Source organism: Oncorhynchus kisutch, linkage group LG8 (assembly GCF_002021735.2).
Source record: "Oncorhynchus kisutch isolate 150728-3 linkage group LG8, Okis_V2, whole genome shotgun sequence".
NCBI lineage: Eukaryota > Metazoa > Chordata > Actinopteri > Salmoniformes > Salmonidae > Oncorhynchus > Oncorhynchus kisutch.
The window spans coordinates 48737716-48752319 of NC_034181.2; the positions used below are offsets into that span (position 1 = coordinate 48737716).

Sequence of the window (14604 nt, forward strand, 5' to 3'; positions counted from 1 at the left end):
TTTCAATAAATACAAATACAGAACTAGGTTTTGCATGGATTACGCGACGCGGTTAGCTTTTAACAGCAAGGACCGCTATTTCTTGTCCTGGAATCGCCCTTAGCAGACAAGTTTAAGCCTGCTTGATGGACACGCTAAGCTGTTAGCCATCAAGCTAACGAAGTTGGTATCAGATGAGTTTTGCAATGGAGCCCTCTTTCTCTGGAGAAATAAATGAATGGTTCCAGCGCTGTAGGAGCTGTATATATTAGGCACTGTTTCGGGATAAACCGGACCACTTGGAGTTCCAATGCGGAAATTGTTTACTTGCCGAGGATTATAGGCTTGTGGTGGCTTCATTGATCTTGCAGGTCGCCAGCCTACGTAAGAAACTGGGGAAACGTAGAGTGATAAATGTTAACATTTTCTACGCCCGTGGCTGGGCTGCATTCCCGCTTGTTGGATGCATCTCCGCCTTTTCACTGGCCGGTGTTGCCCAGAGCTCCCCCATCTGATAGCGGAGTAGAAGGAGCTCAGCAAGAGGAGCAAGACAATCAACAATGGTTGCATGTCACGAGCCGTGGAAGCTGAAGACGGCGACTTCTCACAAAGCAGTATACACTCCCAACGAGAGGCCCGGAGAGGATACAAACAGTGACTAGTTTCGCCGTCCTGGAGCCTGATCTTCCTGCACCTTCGCTGCTGGGGGTGCCTGTGTCTGCGACTGCAGTGCCTACAAAAACCTTCTGTCCCTGCATGTGGCAGGCCTCCAAGTTATCCTGCCTATCTCCCGTCAATAAAGGGTTCTCTGAATCCTGAGAAGCATGGGAGTTGGCAGATTTCCTTGTCCTTCTCGCCAGCCGTGATTCTGGGCTGCTCCATGGTAAGAAATGTGACCGTTCCTTGTGCAAAAACAAAGTCTTATCCCGGAGCTCGAGCAAATTACATTACTAAGCTGCTCCCGAAAGTACTACGCCAGGACAAGGAAATCGATTCTATTGTAGTCCATGTGAGTTTTAATGACATTATGAAGGGCAGTTCTGAACAGTTGAAACTGGATTTTAAAGAGTTGATTGACTATCTGCTAAACACTAACAAAAAACAAATCTGTCCCTCTGCCATCTCTGAATCGCGGCATTGAAGGCTTTAGCAGGATTCTTTCTCTTCACAATTGGCAACATGATTATTGCAGCTCAATGGGTGTAGCTTTTGTTGACAACTTCAACACCTTTTGGAAATGAAAAATGTTTTATAAGGATCCCAAATAATTTGGGATCCTGGATCCTTTCACAGCATTATAAGGCTGCATTGAGACAATGACTTATCAATGACTCAAGCCCAGCTCAGCTAATCCCTACTGTTGTGACATGTAGTTGTCATAATGCTTCAGCAATTGTACATTACACCAGGGGCATCAGTAGACACAATATAAGTAAACTAATTGATGTCCCTTTACCTGCCCCGAATGCCTCTACTACGCATACAACTATTATATGCAGTAATCATGTGCCTATGAACCACATTTATACTGTTAGCACTAAGCCGGTGTGCCCTAGGAGGAAGTCCACTATGAGCAGCTCATCCTGCACTAACATAAAGAACATGAGCACATCTACTGCTGCTAAGCTTCCCAGTAAAGCAATGAAAGCAAGTAAGCATCCCGGAAGAAAAGTGCTCAAAATAGTCCACGTTAATATATGATTTTAAGAAACAAGGTTCATGAAATATAATAATAATAATAATAATAATAATTTGTTAGCAACAGATTTTATTCATATTCTGACTATGTCTGTAACTCACTTAGGTAATACCTTTGATGATACAGTGGGAGCAATACAAGGTTATAACGTTTACAGAAAATAAAGAAATGGCAATGGTGGAGGTGTTGCTGTTTATATTCAGAACCACATTCCTGTAAAGGTTAGAGAGGATCTCATGTCAAATACTGCTGAAGTAATATGGCTCACCTTAACCTTAAGCCCATTCTGGTGGGAAGCTGCTATAGACCACCAAGTGCTAACAGTCAGTATCTGGATAACATGTGTGAAATGCTTGATAGTGTATGTGATATCAACAGAGAGTTATATTTTCTGGGTGATTTAAATATTGACTGGCTTTCATCAAGCTACCCACTCAAGAAAAAGCTTCAAACTGTAACCAGTGCCTGCAACCTGGTTCAGGTTATCAGTCAACCTATGAGGGTAGTTAGAAACCGCACAGGAATGAAATCATCATTAATTATTGATCACATCTTTACGAATGCTGCAGAAATTTTCTTGAAAGCAGTATCAAGATCCGTCGGATTTAGTGTTCACAATATACTAGCCATATCGAGGAAATCCAAAGTTCCAAAGTCTGTGCCTAATATAGTGTATAAGAGGTCATACAATATGTTTTGTAGTGATTCCTATGAATTTTTCATTGGCAAGATTAGCAAAAGTAGGTATAACATGCCAGCAACAAACACTGACAATACACATCCAAGTATATCTGACCAAATTATGAGAGACAAGCATTGTACTTATAAATTCCGTAAAGTTTAGTGTGGAAGAGGTGAAAAAAATTATTGTTGACTATTAACGATGACAAGCCACCGCGGTCTGACAACTTGGATGGAAGATAATAGCGGACTATATTGCCATTCCTATTTGCCACATCTTCAATTGAAGCCTACTAGAAAGTGCGTGCCCTCAGGCTTGGAGGGAAGCTAAATTAATTCCGCTATCTAAGAATAGTAAAACTGGCTCAAATAGCCGACCAATCAGCCTGTTACCAACCCTTAGTAAACTTTTGGAAAAAATTGTGTTTGACCAGATACAATGCTATTTTACAGTAAACAATTTCACAAGACACTTACAGCATGCTTATAGAGAAGCACAGTACTTACACAAATTGGCTAAGTGAAATGTATGATAAAAAGATTGTGGTTACTGTTTTGTTAAACTTCAGTGCAGCCTTTGACATTATCGATCATAGTCTGCTGCTGGCAAAAGTTATGTGTTATGACTTTACACACACTGCTATATTGTAGATAAAGAGTTACCTGTCTAACAGAACACAGAGGGTGTTCTTTAATGGAAGCCTCTCCAACATAATCCACGCAGAATCAGAAATTCCCCAAGACAGCTGTCTAGGCCCTTTACTTTTTTCAATCTTCACTAATGAATTGCCACTGACTTTGAGGAAAGCCAGAGCTCCTATGTATGCGGAGGACTCAACACTATACAGCTACTACAGCGACTGAAATGATTGCAACACTCAATAACGAGCTGCAGTTATTAGTTTCAGAGTGGGTGGCAAGGAATAAGTTAAATAAATATTTCTATATCTAAATGCATTGTATTTGGGACAAATCATTCACTAAACCCTAAATCTCAACTAAATCTTGTAATAAATAATGTGTAAATTGGGAAAGTTGAGGTGACTAAACTGCTTGGAGTTTGCCTGGATTGTAAACTGTCATGGTCAAACATATTGACACAACAGTAGCTGAGATGGGGAGAAGTCTGGTGCTGCTCTACTTTCTTGTCAGCACTTTCAACAAGGCAGGTCCTACAGGCCCTAGTTTTGTCGCACCTGGACTACTGTTAATTCGTGTGGTCAGGTGCCACAAAAAAGGACAATTGCAATTGGTTCAGAACAGGCCACGGCTGGCCCTTGGATGTACACAGAGATCTAATATTGATAATATGCATGTTAATCTCTCCTGGCTCAAAGTGGAGGACAGATTGACTTCGTCACTGCTTGTGTTTATGAAAGGTATTGACATGTTGAATGCACCAAGCTGTCTGTTTGAACTACTGGCGCACAGCTCGGACACCCATGCATACCCCACAAGACCTGCCACAAGAGGTCTCTTCACAGTCCCCAAGTCCAGAACAGACTATGGGAAGGCGCACAGTACTAAATATAGTCATGACTACATGGAACTCTCCTCCACATCAAGTAACTCATGCAAGCAGTAAAATTTGTTTTAAAAAACTGATTAATAAAATGCCTTATGGAACCTTATGGCAGCAGTTAATGGTGATCCATAATAAATACGAATACAAAATACCACGAAAGACTCAGCTCTAATTTCTGCCAAAGGTGAATATTCAAGATATGTTAGTGTGTTATTTTTACAAATGTTAGAATTTTTCTTCCACTTTGAAATTACAGCATATTTGAGTAGATTGTTGACAAAGAAATTACAATTAGATCCATTTTAATCTCACTTTGTAAAACAAAAAAAAATGAAAAAAGTTAAGGGGTGTGGATACTTTCTGAAGGCACTGTACATATAGAAAACAAAGCTATATCCAGGGGTCATCTGATCCGCAGGACATGAAAACCGAGAATTAACAGAGATCCAACAGTGATTAAAATGAAGAAAAACGACACCTGTACCTTTCAATACAGTTGCTGGCTTAGCCTTCTTTTTTGTAGCTTCAGGTTCCAAGTCAAATACAGAACAGTTTTGAATGAGACCCTATCTAAATAACAGTCGAAGGGTATTGAGTTGACAGAAGACATGAATGGGTGAGCATGGAAACTAAATCCATACACTGTACCTTTCTTAAGAGGGTCTGGTTTGTCCATCTCTTTCACACCCTCAGGTTCTGAAACAAGTAGGAAGAAGAAATGACATAGCATTATTACAGCACGGCTCTTAACTGAAGGTACGATAAAAACATCAGCTTTAGGACAAGATGATTTTGCTTGTCCTAAAGCTGATTATTTCACAAATCTTTGTGAAATGACAAAACATTACAAAGTCATGCAAACATTACATTTGAGTCAAATATTGTGTAGTGTTGATTGACAATGTAGGCTGTGAGGGGAGGATAGCGGTTGTAAATTGTAGGGAAAATATATAATTTCTCAGTATATATAAACCATATGCAATCTACTTTACATAGTATGTACATGTAAAAACAGACCGCACACTTTCACAAAAATTTACTTTGTACAAAAAAAAGGTGAATCTGAAATAAATCAATATCTTTTGAAGGGGATTCCTGGTTCTGATTCTGGTTATTAAAATGAACTAAAACAAATGGTGTTTATATAAAACTATATTGATCACAGCTCTCTTGTTTGTAGGGGGCTCATGAAACATAAAACCAGCTCATTTTCTTATGGAATACGCCAGAAGGTGCTGATTCTGCAGGTACCAGATTACATTTGGACCTGGCGAAATGTGGAAGCTATGTGAGCGCCTATTAACGTCACTTAGGGGCGGCAGGTAGCCTAGTGGTAAAAGCATTGGATTAGTAACCGAAAGGTTGCAAGATCGAATCCCTAAGCTGACAAGGTAAAAATCTGTTGTTCTGCCCCTGAACAAGGCAGTTAACCCACTGTTCCTAGGCCATCATTGAAACTAAGAATTTGTTCACTTGCCTACTTAAATAAAGGTAAAATAAAAAGTATATAAAAAAAATACTGTCAAGTAGGATTGCGGTTGGTGGATGTGCCTTTAAACTGCAGACTCCCACTCCGAGGGTCACGTATTCAATCCCAGTGCTAGCCACTAGTGGTGCGCTAGTCAGCTGTTTGTTCATCTGCACTCACCCGCAATTGCTAATAACCCATCTGCATCCACCTGACTATAGTTGATACAGTGAAACTCTGTGGCCCGCAGCAGACACTAACCTGCTAATATAGAAAATGCGCTGTAGGTTACAGTCAGAGACTGTATTTCAATAGGTTTCTAGGCTACATGCTGCTTCTCTTCTGTCATTAGCTTTTATGTTGCCCGTGAAGACTAAATAGAGCTCACCAGAATGTCATAAATAGTCAGAATGAATGATTCAATCTAGTTGACATTGGTAATGTTCTCTTTCATCACTGCTTCTTTTGAGGAGCAAAGCCATTTGGGGACCAGGGATCAAATGCATAACAAATGCATAACAATGTAAATAGTATGGGTGGCCATTTGATTGTTCAGCAGTCTCATGGCTTGGGGGAAGAAGCTGTTAACAGTGCTTTTTAGACCTATTACCTAGCTCTGGTACTGCTTGCCATGCAACAGCAGAAAGAACAGTCTACGACTTGGGAGACTGGAGTCTTTGACAATTTTTTGGGCCTTCCTCTGGTCCTGGATGGCAGGAAGCTTGGCACCAGTGATGTATTTGGCAGTACACACTACCCTCTGTAGCGCTTTCCGGTCGGATGCCGAGCAGTTGCCATACCAGGCAGTGATGCAACTGGTCATTGTCCGTTTTGCCTCAGTGAATTGACATGAACGTTTTCTGGTGGTTTCCAAAAGCATTTGGCCATATACAGTTAGGTAATAGGCTTTTGCACTAATGCAAAAATAATGAAAGAAAACCCTCTAATATAGCCTATAGATATAAATTGCACAGGAAAGATACATTTAGGCCTATGGATTTAAGGTATTATCTTGTCTTTATTCAACCCGCCTGCCACCCACCCATCATCCATTTCATGATCCATTATTTTTTATTTATTTAATCTTTATTTGACTAGGCAGTATCGGCACAACCGGCTGTGATTGGGAGTTCCATAGGGTGGCGCACAATTGGCCGGTGTAGGCAGTCATTGTAAAGAAGAATTTGTTCTTAACTGACTTGCCGAGTAAATAAAGGTTAAATAAAAAAAATATCTATATTTTTTTAAGTATCTGATGTTTTGGTCTTCTCTTTCAGGAGAGACTAAATCAAATGGAATGAAGTGACCTTTAACTAGGGACATGCCGACAGGAACAGAATCCACACTAACAACCTAAACGTACAGCAGCCTATAGAATGATAAATATATAGATGCTTTTGAAACAAATCATGAACAAATCCCATGCTATATGGTTGGTGAAAGGGTAACTGATGTAAGGTCCTTTTATCATCTATGTAGTATGACTTTTCTGTTAAATGTTTTAAACATCTATGATGTGTTTATGAAGAATTCATGAATGCTCTATGAAGCATTCATAGGTGCTGCTATAATATATTTAGTCAGAAATGTAATCCCATGTGAAATCTTCCCTTTTTTCTGGAAAAGTGACATATCTCAACATTCTAAACAATCTCTAGTTTAAGTCACAGAAATATTTAATATGCATATTATTTGGAATGAATTGTAATACTTTTTTTCATAGATAACTTTAACTTTCTCCTTTGTAATATAATAATTTCTATGAATGACATCAGGTTCTGTGATTTTTTTTTTTTGTAATGGACAGTTGAGAAAATTAAGTTTGTTTAAAGTGTGACAAAAAATGGTTACTTTTTGTAGGATCTGCTGGCTTGGCCTTTTCTTTGGGAGCCTCAGGCACTAAAAACATAGGAGGAAACTATTTTACCATGCTTTGTTGTTCTCTTAGGTCTCTCTTTATGTAATGTTGTGGTGTCTCTCTTGTCGTGATGTGTGTTTTGTCCTATATTTTAATTACATTTTTTATTTTTAATCCCAGCCCCTGTCGCAGCAGGAGGTCGTTTGCCTTTTGGTAGGCCGTAATTCTAAATAAGAATTTGTTCTTAACTGACTTGCCAAGTTAAATAAAAGCATTAAAAAAACAAAAAGAACATGGAAGCAAGCAGCTATACAGCATCTCTACCATTGTAAACATAGTCTAAGGTGCATGAACAAGTATTAAGGAATGAGTTACAAACAAACAGAATCATATCAGAATGATTGGTCAGTGTACAGGAAATTATGGATGTCCCCTCACACTGTACAATTAGCAAACCAATCTGTCCATTATTACCACAGTCAAATCAGAGGTGCCCCCCATTTTGCACTGAGGCCGTCTTCACTGAGGTTCGGGGAGCCACACTGCATATCATGCCTTGCCATCAAATACTCCTGAATTCATAATGTGTGATGTTTGACACACTTGGAATAGATGCTTCAAGTGTTAGTTATTGGAATAGAATAGATGCTTCAAGTATTATATAAACCTTTTCTGAGTTATATGAGTTATACTTAGAATAATAGAGTATTGAAAATAAACTAGAGAGATTAAACCGTGTCAGTGCCTTTCTTTAGAAGGGCTGGTTTGGTATATTCTTTAAGAGCAGGTTCTGAATCAAATTACACAAATATACATATTTCACAACAACTGAATCAAAATAAATGAAAAGACACATAATTCTGTCTTCTGCTAAATGAACGTTTCCCTGAAAAAAAATACCTTGAATTGAATCAGTACCTTTCTTTTGAGATACTGGTTTGTCCTTCTGGTTGGGAGCCTCACGTTCTAAACAAAGACACCAATTTAAGATCAATGATAATAGTTATAATGGAGGTTAGGGCATACATAAAGTACAACTAACAATATCTATTAAAAAAGTTTCCCAAAGTCAGACATCCGGGAATTGGTAATCTAATGTACTGTATATACTGTAGACATGAATTACATGCTACCGTTACATAATAAACAACAATGAAATACCAAGGATGCTAGGATTGTTATCAAATAAACTCATTAAGTAAGAGAAGTGGGAGTAAATTATAATACCTTTCTTTGCAGGGGCTGGCATGGCCTTCTCTTTCAGAGCAGGTTCTGAAAAAAATGAAAAACCAACATTTTTACTGCATCCCATTAAGTTATATTATGTGTGAGGAACTGAATGGGACAGATATTGCAATAAGAGCCATCCATATTTTGCTATAGCTGCCCCTTTGGCTTTCCCTTTATAAGCTTCAGACTCTAAATCAAACAAGAATAAAAACAATGAGAAGCCATGATAAGTGGAGCAGTACTCTAGTAACAAACACAGCTAACAAACAAAAGATGAGCATAAGTATCTAGGTATTCTACAAAAGCCCAAAACTTTTGTAGATATGGAACATCAATACCTTTCTGTATACGGACTGTTTTGATCTTGTCTTTGGAAGTGTATGATTTAGCAGGAGAGGTCTGAATAATATCTGTTTGTGTAATTCAATTTGAACATTTTCATTATGCATTACATTTCCTAAGCAACAATTTGTGCATGCCTTAGCCAGATATACACTACCGGTCAAAAGTTATTCAAGGGTTTTTCTTAATTTTGACTATTTTATACATTGTAGAATAATAGTGAAGACATCAAAAATGATGAAATAACACATATAGAATCATGAAGTAAGCAAAAAAGTGTGAAACAAATCACAACATATTTTATTCTTGAGATTCTTCAGAGTAGCCAACCTTTGCCTTGATACAGCCTTCACCAAACAGCTCAAACTGGCTCTAACCAGGATAGAAAGAGGAGTGGGAGGCCCCGGTGCACAACTGAGCAAGAGGACAAGTACATTATAGTGTCTAGTTTGAGAAACAGACGCTTCACAAGTCCTCAACTGGCAGCTTCATTAAATAATACCCACAAAACACTAGACTAACGTCAGCAGTGAAGAGGCGACTCCGGGATGCTGGCCTTCTAGGCAGAGTTCCTCTTTCCAGTGTCTGTTCTTTTGCCCATCTTTTATTGTTATTGACCAGTCTGAGATATGGCTTTTTCTTTGCAACTCTTCCATGTTCTAATGATTCTGTCTCTTCGCAGAATCTCTTGTATCAACCCATATTTAAAGCATTCTAGTGGTAGCAAAACATATTGTATTATAATTTAAATTGGAAAACTCAAAGTTTTGAATCCGCCGTTGTTTTGTGTATCAGTTCATAAACCATGTGCAAAAAGAGCAGCATTCCCCAAGAGAGGATGACTTTCACTTTAGCAGTGATAAATTCATGAACTTCTTTGAGGAAAAGATTATGATTATTAGAAAGCAAATTACGGACTCCTCTTTAAATCTGCGTATTCCTTCAAAGCTCAATTTGTGCATGCCTTAGCCAGATATACAGTTGTCCTGAGTCTGCACAACTCTCCCAGGACCTAGGATCAAGAGAGACGCTCAAGTGTTTTAGTAATATATCTCTTGACAACAATGATGAAAATAATCATGGCCTCTAAACCTTCAAGCTGCATACTGGACCCTATTCCAACTAAACTACTGAAAGAGCTGCTTCCTGTGCTTGGCCCTCCTATGTTGAACATAATAAATGGCTCTCTATCCACCGGATGTGTACCAAACTCACTAAAAGTGGCAGTAATAAAGCCTCTCTTGAAAAAGCCAAACCTTGATCCAGAAAATATAAAAAACTATCGGCCTATATCGAATCTTTCATTCCTTTCAAAGATTTTAGAAAAGGCTGTTGCGCAGCAACTTACTGCCTTCCTGAAGACAAACAATGTATACGAAATGCTTCAGTCTGGTTTTAGACCCCATCATAGCACTGAGACGGCACTTGTGAAGGTGGTAAATTACATTTTAATGGCATCGGACCGAGGCTCTGCATCTGTCCTCGTGCTCCTAGACTTTAGTGCTGCTTTTGATACCATCGATCACCACATTCTTTTGGAGAGATTGGAAACCCAAATTGGTCTACACGGACAAGTTCTGGCCTGGTTTAGATCTTATCTGTCAGAAAGATATCAGTTTGTCTCTGTGAATGGTTTGTCCTCTGACAAATCAACTGTAAATTTCGGTGTTCCTCAAGGTTCCGTTTTAGGACCACTATTGTTTTCACTATATATTTTCCCTCTTGGGGATGTTATTCGAAAACATAATGTTAACTTTCACTGCTATGCGGATGACACACAGCTGTACATTTCAATGAAACATGGTGAAGCCCCAAAATTGCCCTTGCTAGAAGCATGTGTTTCAGACATAAGGAAGTGGATGGCTGGAAACTTTCTACTTTTAAACTCGGACAAAACAGAGATGCTTGTTCTAGGTCCCAAGAAACAAAGAGATCTTCTGTTGAATCTGACAATTAATCTTAATGGTTGTACAGTCGTCTCAAATAAAACTTTGAAGGACCTCGGCATTACTCTGGACCCTGATCTCTATTTTGAAGAACATATCAAGACTATTTCAAGGACAGCTTTTTTCCATCTACGTAACATTGCAAAAATCAGAAACTTTCTGTCCAAAAATGATGCAGAAAAATTTATCCATGCTTTTGTCACTTCTAGGTTAGACTACTGCAATGCTCTACTCTCCGGCTACCCGGATAAAGCACTAAATAAACTTCAGTTGGTGCTAAATACGGCTGCTAGAATCCTGACTAGAACCAAAAAAATGTATCATATTACTCCAGTGCTAGCCTCTCTACACTGGCTTCCTGTCAAAGCAAGGGCTGATTTCAATTTTGGTTTGGTCCTGCCGTACATACCTACACGTACGCTACGGTCACAAGACGCAGGCCTCCTAATTGTCCCTAGAATTTCTAAGCAATTTCTAGGCAGGGCTTTCTCCTATAGAGCTCCATTTTTATGGAACGGTCTGCCTACCCATGTCAGAGACGCAAACTCGGTCTCAACCTTTAAGTCTTTACTGAAGACTCATCTCTTCAGTGGGTCATATGATTGAGTGTAGTCTGGCCCAGGAGTGGGAAGGTGAACGGAAAGGCTCTGGAGCAACGAACAGCCCTTGCTGTCTCTGCCTGGCCGGTTCCCCTCTTTCCACTGGGATTCTCTGCCTCTAACCCTATTACAGGGGCTGAGTCACTGGCTTACTGGGGCCCTCTCATGCCGTCCCTGGAAGGGGTGCGTCACCTGAGTGGGTTGATTCACTGATGTGGTCATCCTGTCTGGGTTGGCGCCCCCCCCCCCCTTGGGTTGTGCCATGGCGGAGATCTTTGTGGGCTATACTCGCCCCTGTCTCAGGATGGTAAGTTGGTGGTTGAAGATATCCCTCTAGTGGTGTGGGGGCTGTGCTTTGGCAAAGTGGGTGGGGTTATATCCTTCCTGTTTGGCCCTGTCCGGGGGTGTCCTCGGATGGGTCCACAGTGTCTCCTGACCCCTCCTGTCTCAGCCTCCAGTATTTATGCTGCAGTAGTTTATGTGTCGGGGGGCTAGGGTCAGTTTGTTATATCTGGAGTACTTCTCCTGTCCTATTCGGTGTCCTATGTGAATCTAAGTGTGCGTTCTCTAATTCTCTCCTTCTCTCTCTCGGAGGACCTGAGCCCTATGACCATGCCCCAGGATTACCTGACATGATGACTCCTTGCTGTCCCCAGTCCACCTGGACGTGCTGCTGCTCCAGGTTCAACTGTTCTGCCTTCTTATTATTCGAACATGCTGATCATTTATGAACATTTGAACATCTTGGCCATGTTCTGTTTTAATCTCCACCCGGCACAGCCAGAAGAGGACTGGCCACCCCACATATGCTCTCTCTAATTCTCTCTTTTTTTTCTCTCTCTCGGAGGACCTGAGCTCTAGGACCATGCCCCAGGACTACCTGACATGATGACTCCTTGCTGTCCCCAGTCCATCTGACTGTGCTGCTGCTCCAGTTTCAACTGTTCTGCCTTATTATTATATGACCATGCTGGTCATTTATGAACATTTGAACATCTTGGCCATGTTCTGTTATAATCTCCACCCGGCACAGCCAGAAGAGGACTGGCCACCCCACATAGCCTGCTATTGAATCGGAAATCTCGAAAATCTCTTCCCAACTATTTTGGAATCTGTATGGCACAGCTGTCCATTTTTTGGTCCTTAAATGTCGTCTTGGTAAGCAACTCTAGTGTTTATTTGTCCTTGTGTTTTAGGTTATTGTCCTGCTGAAAGGTGAATTTGTCTCCCAGTGTCTGTTGGAAAGCAGACAGAACCTGGTTTTCCTCTACGATTTTGCCGGTGGTTAGCTCTATTCCGTTTCTTTTAATCCTAAAAAAACTCCCTAGTCCTTGCCAATGACAAGCATACCCATAATGTGATGCAGCCACCACCATGCTTGAACCTATGAAGAGTGGTACTCAGTGATGTGTTGTGTTGGATTTGCAACAAACATAATGCTTTGAATTCAGGAAATAAAGTGAATTTCTTTGCCACATTTTTTACAGTCTGTGCCTTCAATGTTGATGATCCTTTCTCAGATTTCTACTATCACATCCAGTTACAGATATTAATCTCTGTAACGTTTGAAAATCACCATTGGCCTCAATGGAAACCATGATGGTTTCCTTCCTCTCCGGCTACTGAGTTAGGAAGGACGCCTATATCTTTGCAGTTACTGGCTGTATTGACACAACATCCAAAGTGTAATTAATAACTTCACCATGCTTAAACGGATATTCAATGTCTGCTTTTTATTAGATTTTTTACCCATCTACCAATAGGTGCCCTTCTTTGTGAGGCATTGGCAAACATCCCTAGTCTTTGTGCTTGACTCTGTGCTTGAAACTCATTGCTCGCCTGAGGGACTTTACAGATAATTATATGTGTGGGGTACAGAGGTGAGGTAGTCATTAAAAAATCATGTTAAACACATATTGCACACAGTGATTCCATGCAACTTATTATTTGACCTGTTAAGCCAATTTATACTCCTGAACTTAGTTTGGCTTGCCGTAACAAAGTGGTTTAATACTTATTGACTCAAGACATTTCAGCTTTTCATTTTTTATTAATTTGTAAAAATGTCTAAAAATATAATTCCACTTTGACATTATGGGGTAAATCTCAATTTAACCCATTTTTTAAATTCAGTGTAACACAACAAAATGTGTAAGAAATCAAGAGGTGTGAATACCTTATGAAGACACTGTAAGTACCATGTAAATATGTATAGGTATTAGGGACACTTGCTGGAAAGTGGGATCATAATATCTACTTACTAATGTAAGAATTTTGTATGGTTAGTAAAGAATTTTGGATATTAAAATTGCAAGAATCTCTCTGCCTCTGATTTTTTTAAAGAAAATCAGAAAATCAAATATTCGGTGTACAAATATTGTTGGTTTTGCCTTATCATTGTGCATTGCAAGGTCTAAACAAAACAGAAACATTAAAGATGTGTTTAAAAGTTTAAAATAATGAATACAGTGGGCATGAACATGGATACTATGTTTAAGTGATGCCACTTACCTTTCTTTACAAGTACAACTTTAACTCTCTCCTTTGTAAGAGAAGAATTTATGTGACTGTGATTTCTGCGAATGACTTCAGATTCTGTCAAAAAAAGACCATACAATCCATATCAGAATCTTTCAAGTCTTAGGATGAAAATCCAGGTAGAGAAAATGTGTCAATTTCTATTAAACCTGTTATCTCAAAGTTGATTTATGTATTAATTCAAATACAATCTAACAATGGCTTCACTTCCCAAAGTATGAAAACATTCAATGTAAAAAAAAAAATGAAAAAAATGGGGGACGTTACTACCTTTGATTCCAATTTTTGGTCGTGCTTTCCCCAGTGGTGCAACAAGTTCTAAACAAATAAAACAATTTAGTATACCTTATTAATTGCAGTAAATGAACAACTCCAATATCTTAGCTTTGCTTTACCTTTCTTTACTGGTGTTGACTTGAAATTCTCTTCTATAGGAAGAGGAACTTCAGGTATTAAAAAACAAAAACAAATCAAGAAGGAATCACATTTTTATGACAAAAAAGATAACTATAATGCAGAATTGGGTTCAAATCCAATCATTTAAGTTAAATTAAATTCAAATTTCTAAAATCTTCAAGTTATGGAACTAAATCAAATTTGGAAAGGTAATTGAATAAAAACAGTTTGGACTGTTTGAATTGGAATGTATTATATTTAGAATTGTATTAGGATCCCAGTTATATATATCATGTACCAGTCAAAAGTTTGGACACACCTACTCATTCAAGGGTTTTTCTTT

General features: G+C 39.2%; 1 protein-coding gene across 50 annotated transcripts in view; it reads right to left on the reverse strand.

Annotated features, from left to right (window-relative positions):
• The window catches only part of si:ch211-266g18.10 (titin), a 149038-nt gene that overhangs the window by 17151 nt on the left and 117283 nt on the right, over window positions 1-14604 (reverse strand). For 34 of the 50 annotated variants that reach the window (XM_031830529.1, XM_031830528.1, XM_031830481.1 and 31 more), the window contains 8 exons: window positions 14261-14308; window positions 14136-14183; window positions 13839-13922; window positions 8438-8482; window positions 8111-8176; window positions 7204-7251; window positions 4533-4580; window positions 4369-4407 (listed from right to left, as the gene is read on the reverse strand). In XM_031830529.1, coding sequence (XP_031686389.1) covers window positions 4369-4407; window positions 4533-4580; window positions 7204-7251; window positions 8111-8176; window positions 8438-8482; window positions 13839-13922; window positions 14136-14183; window positions 14261-14308 — 426 coding nt within the window. The remainder of the gene's footprint in view (window positions 1-4368; window positions 4408-4532; window positions 4581-7203; window positions 7252-8110; window positions 8177-8437; window positions 8483-13838; window positions 13923-14135; window positions 14184-14260; window positions 14309-14604) is intronic. The other 16 variants (XM_031830504.1, XM_031830517.1, XM_031830507.1 and 13 more) reach the window with 12 other exon arrangements.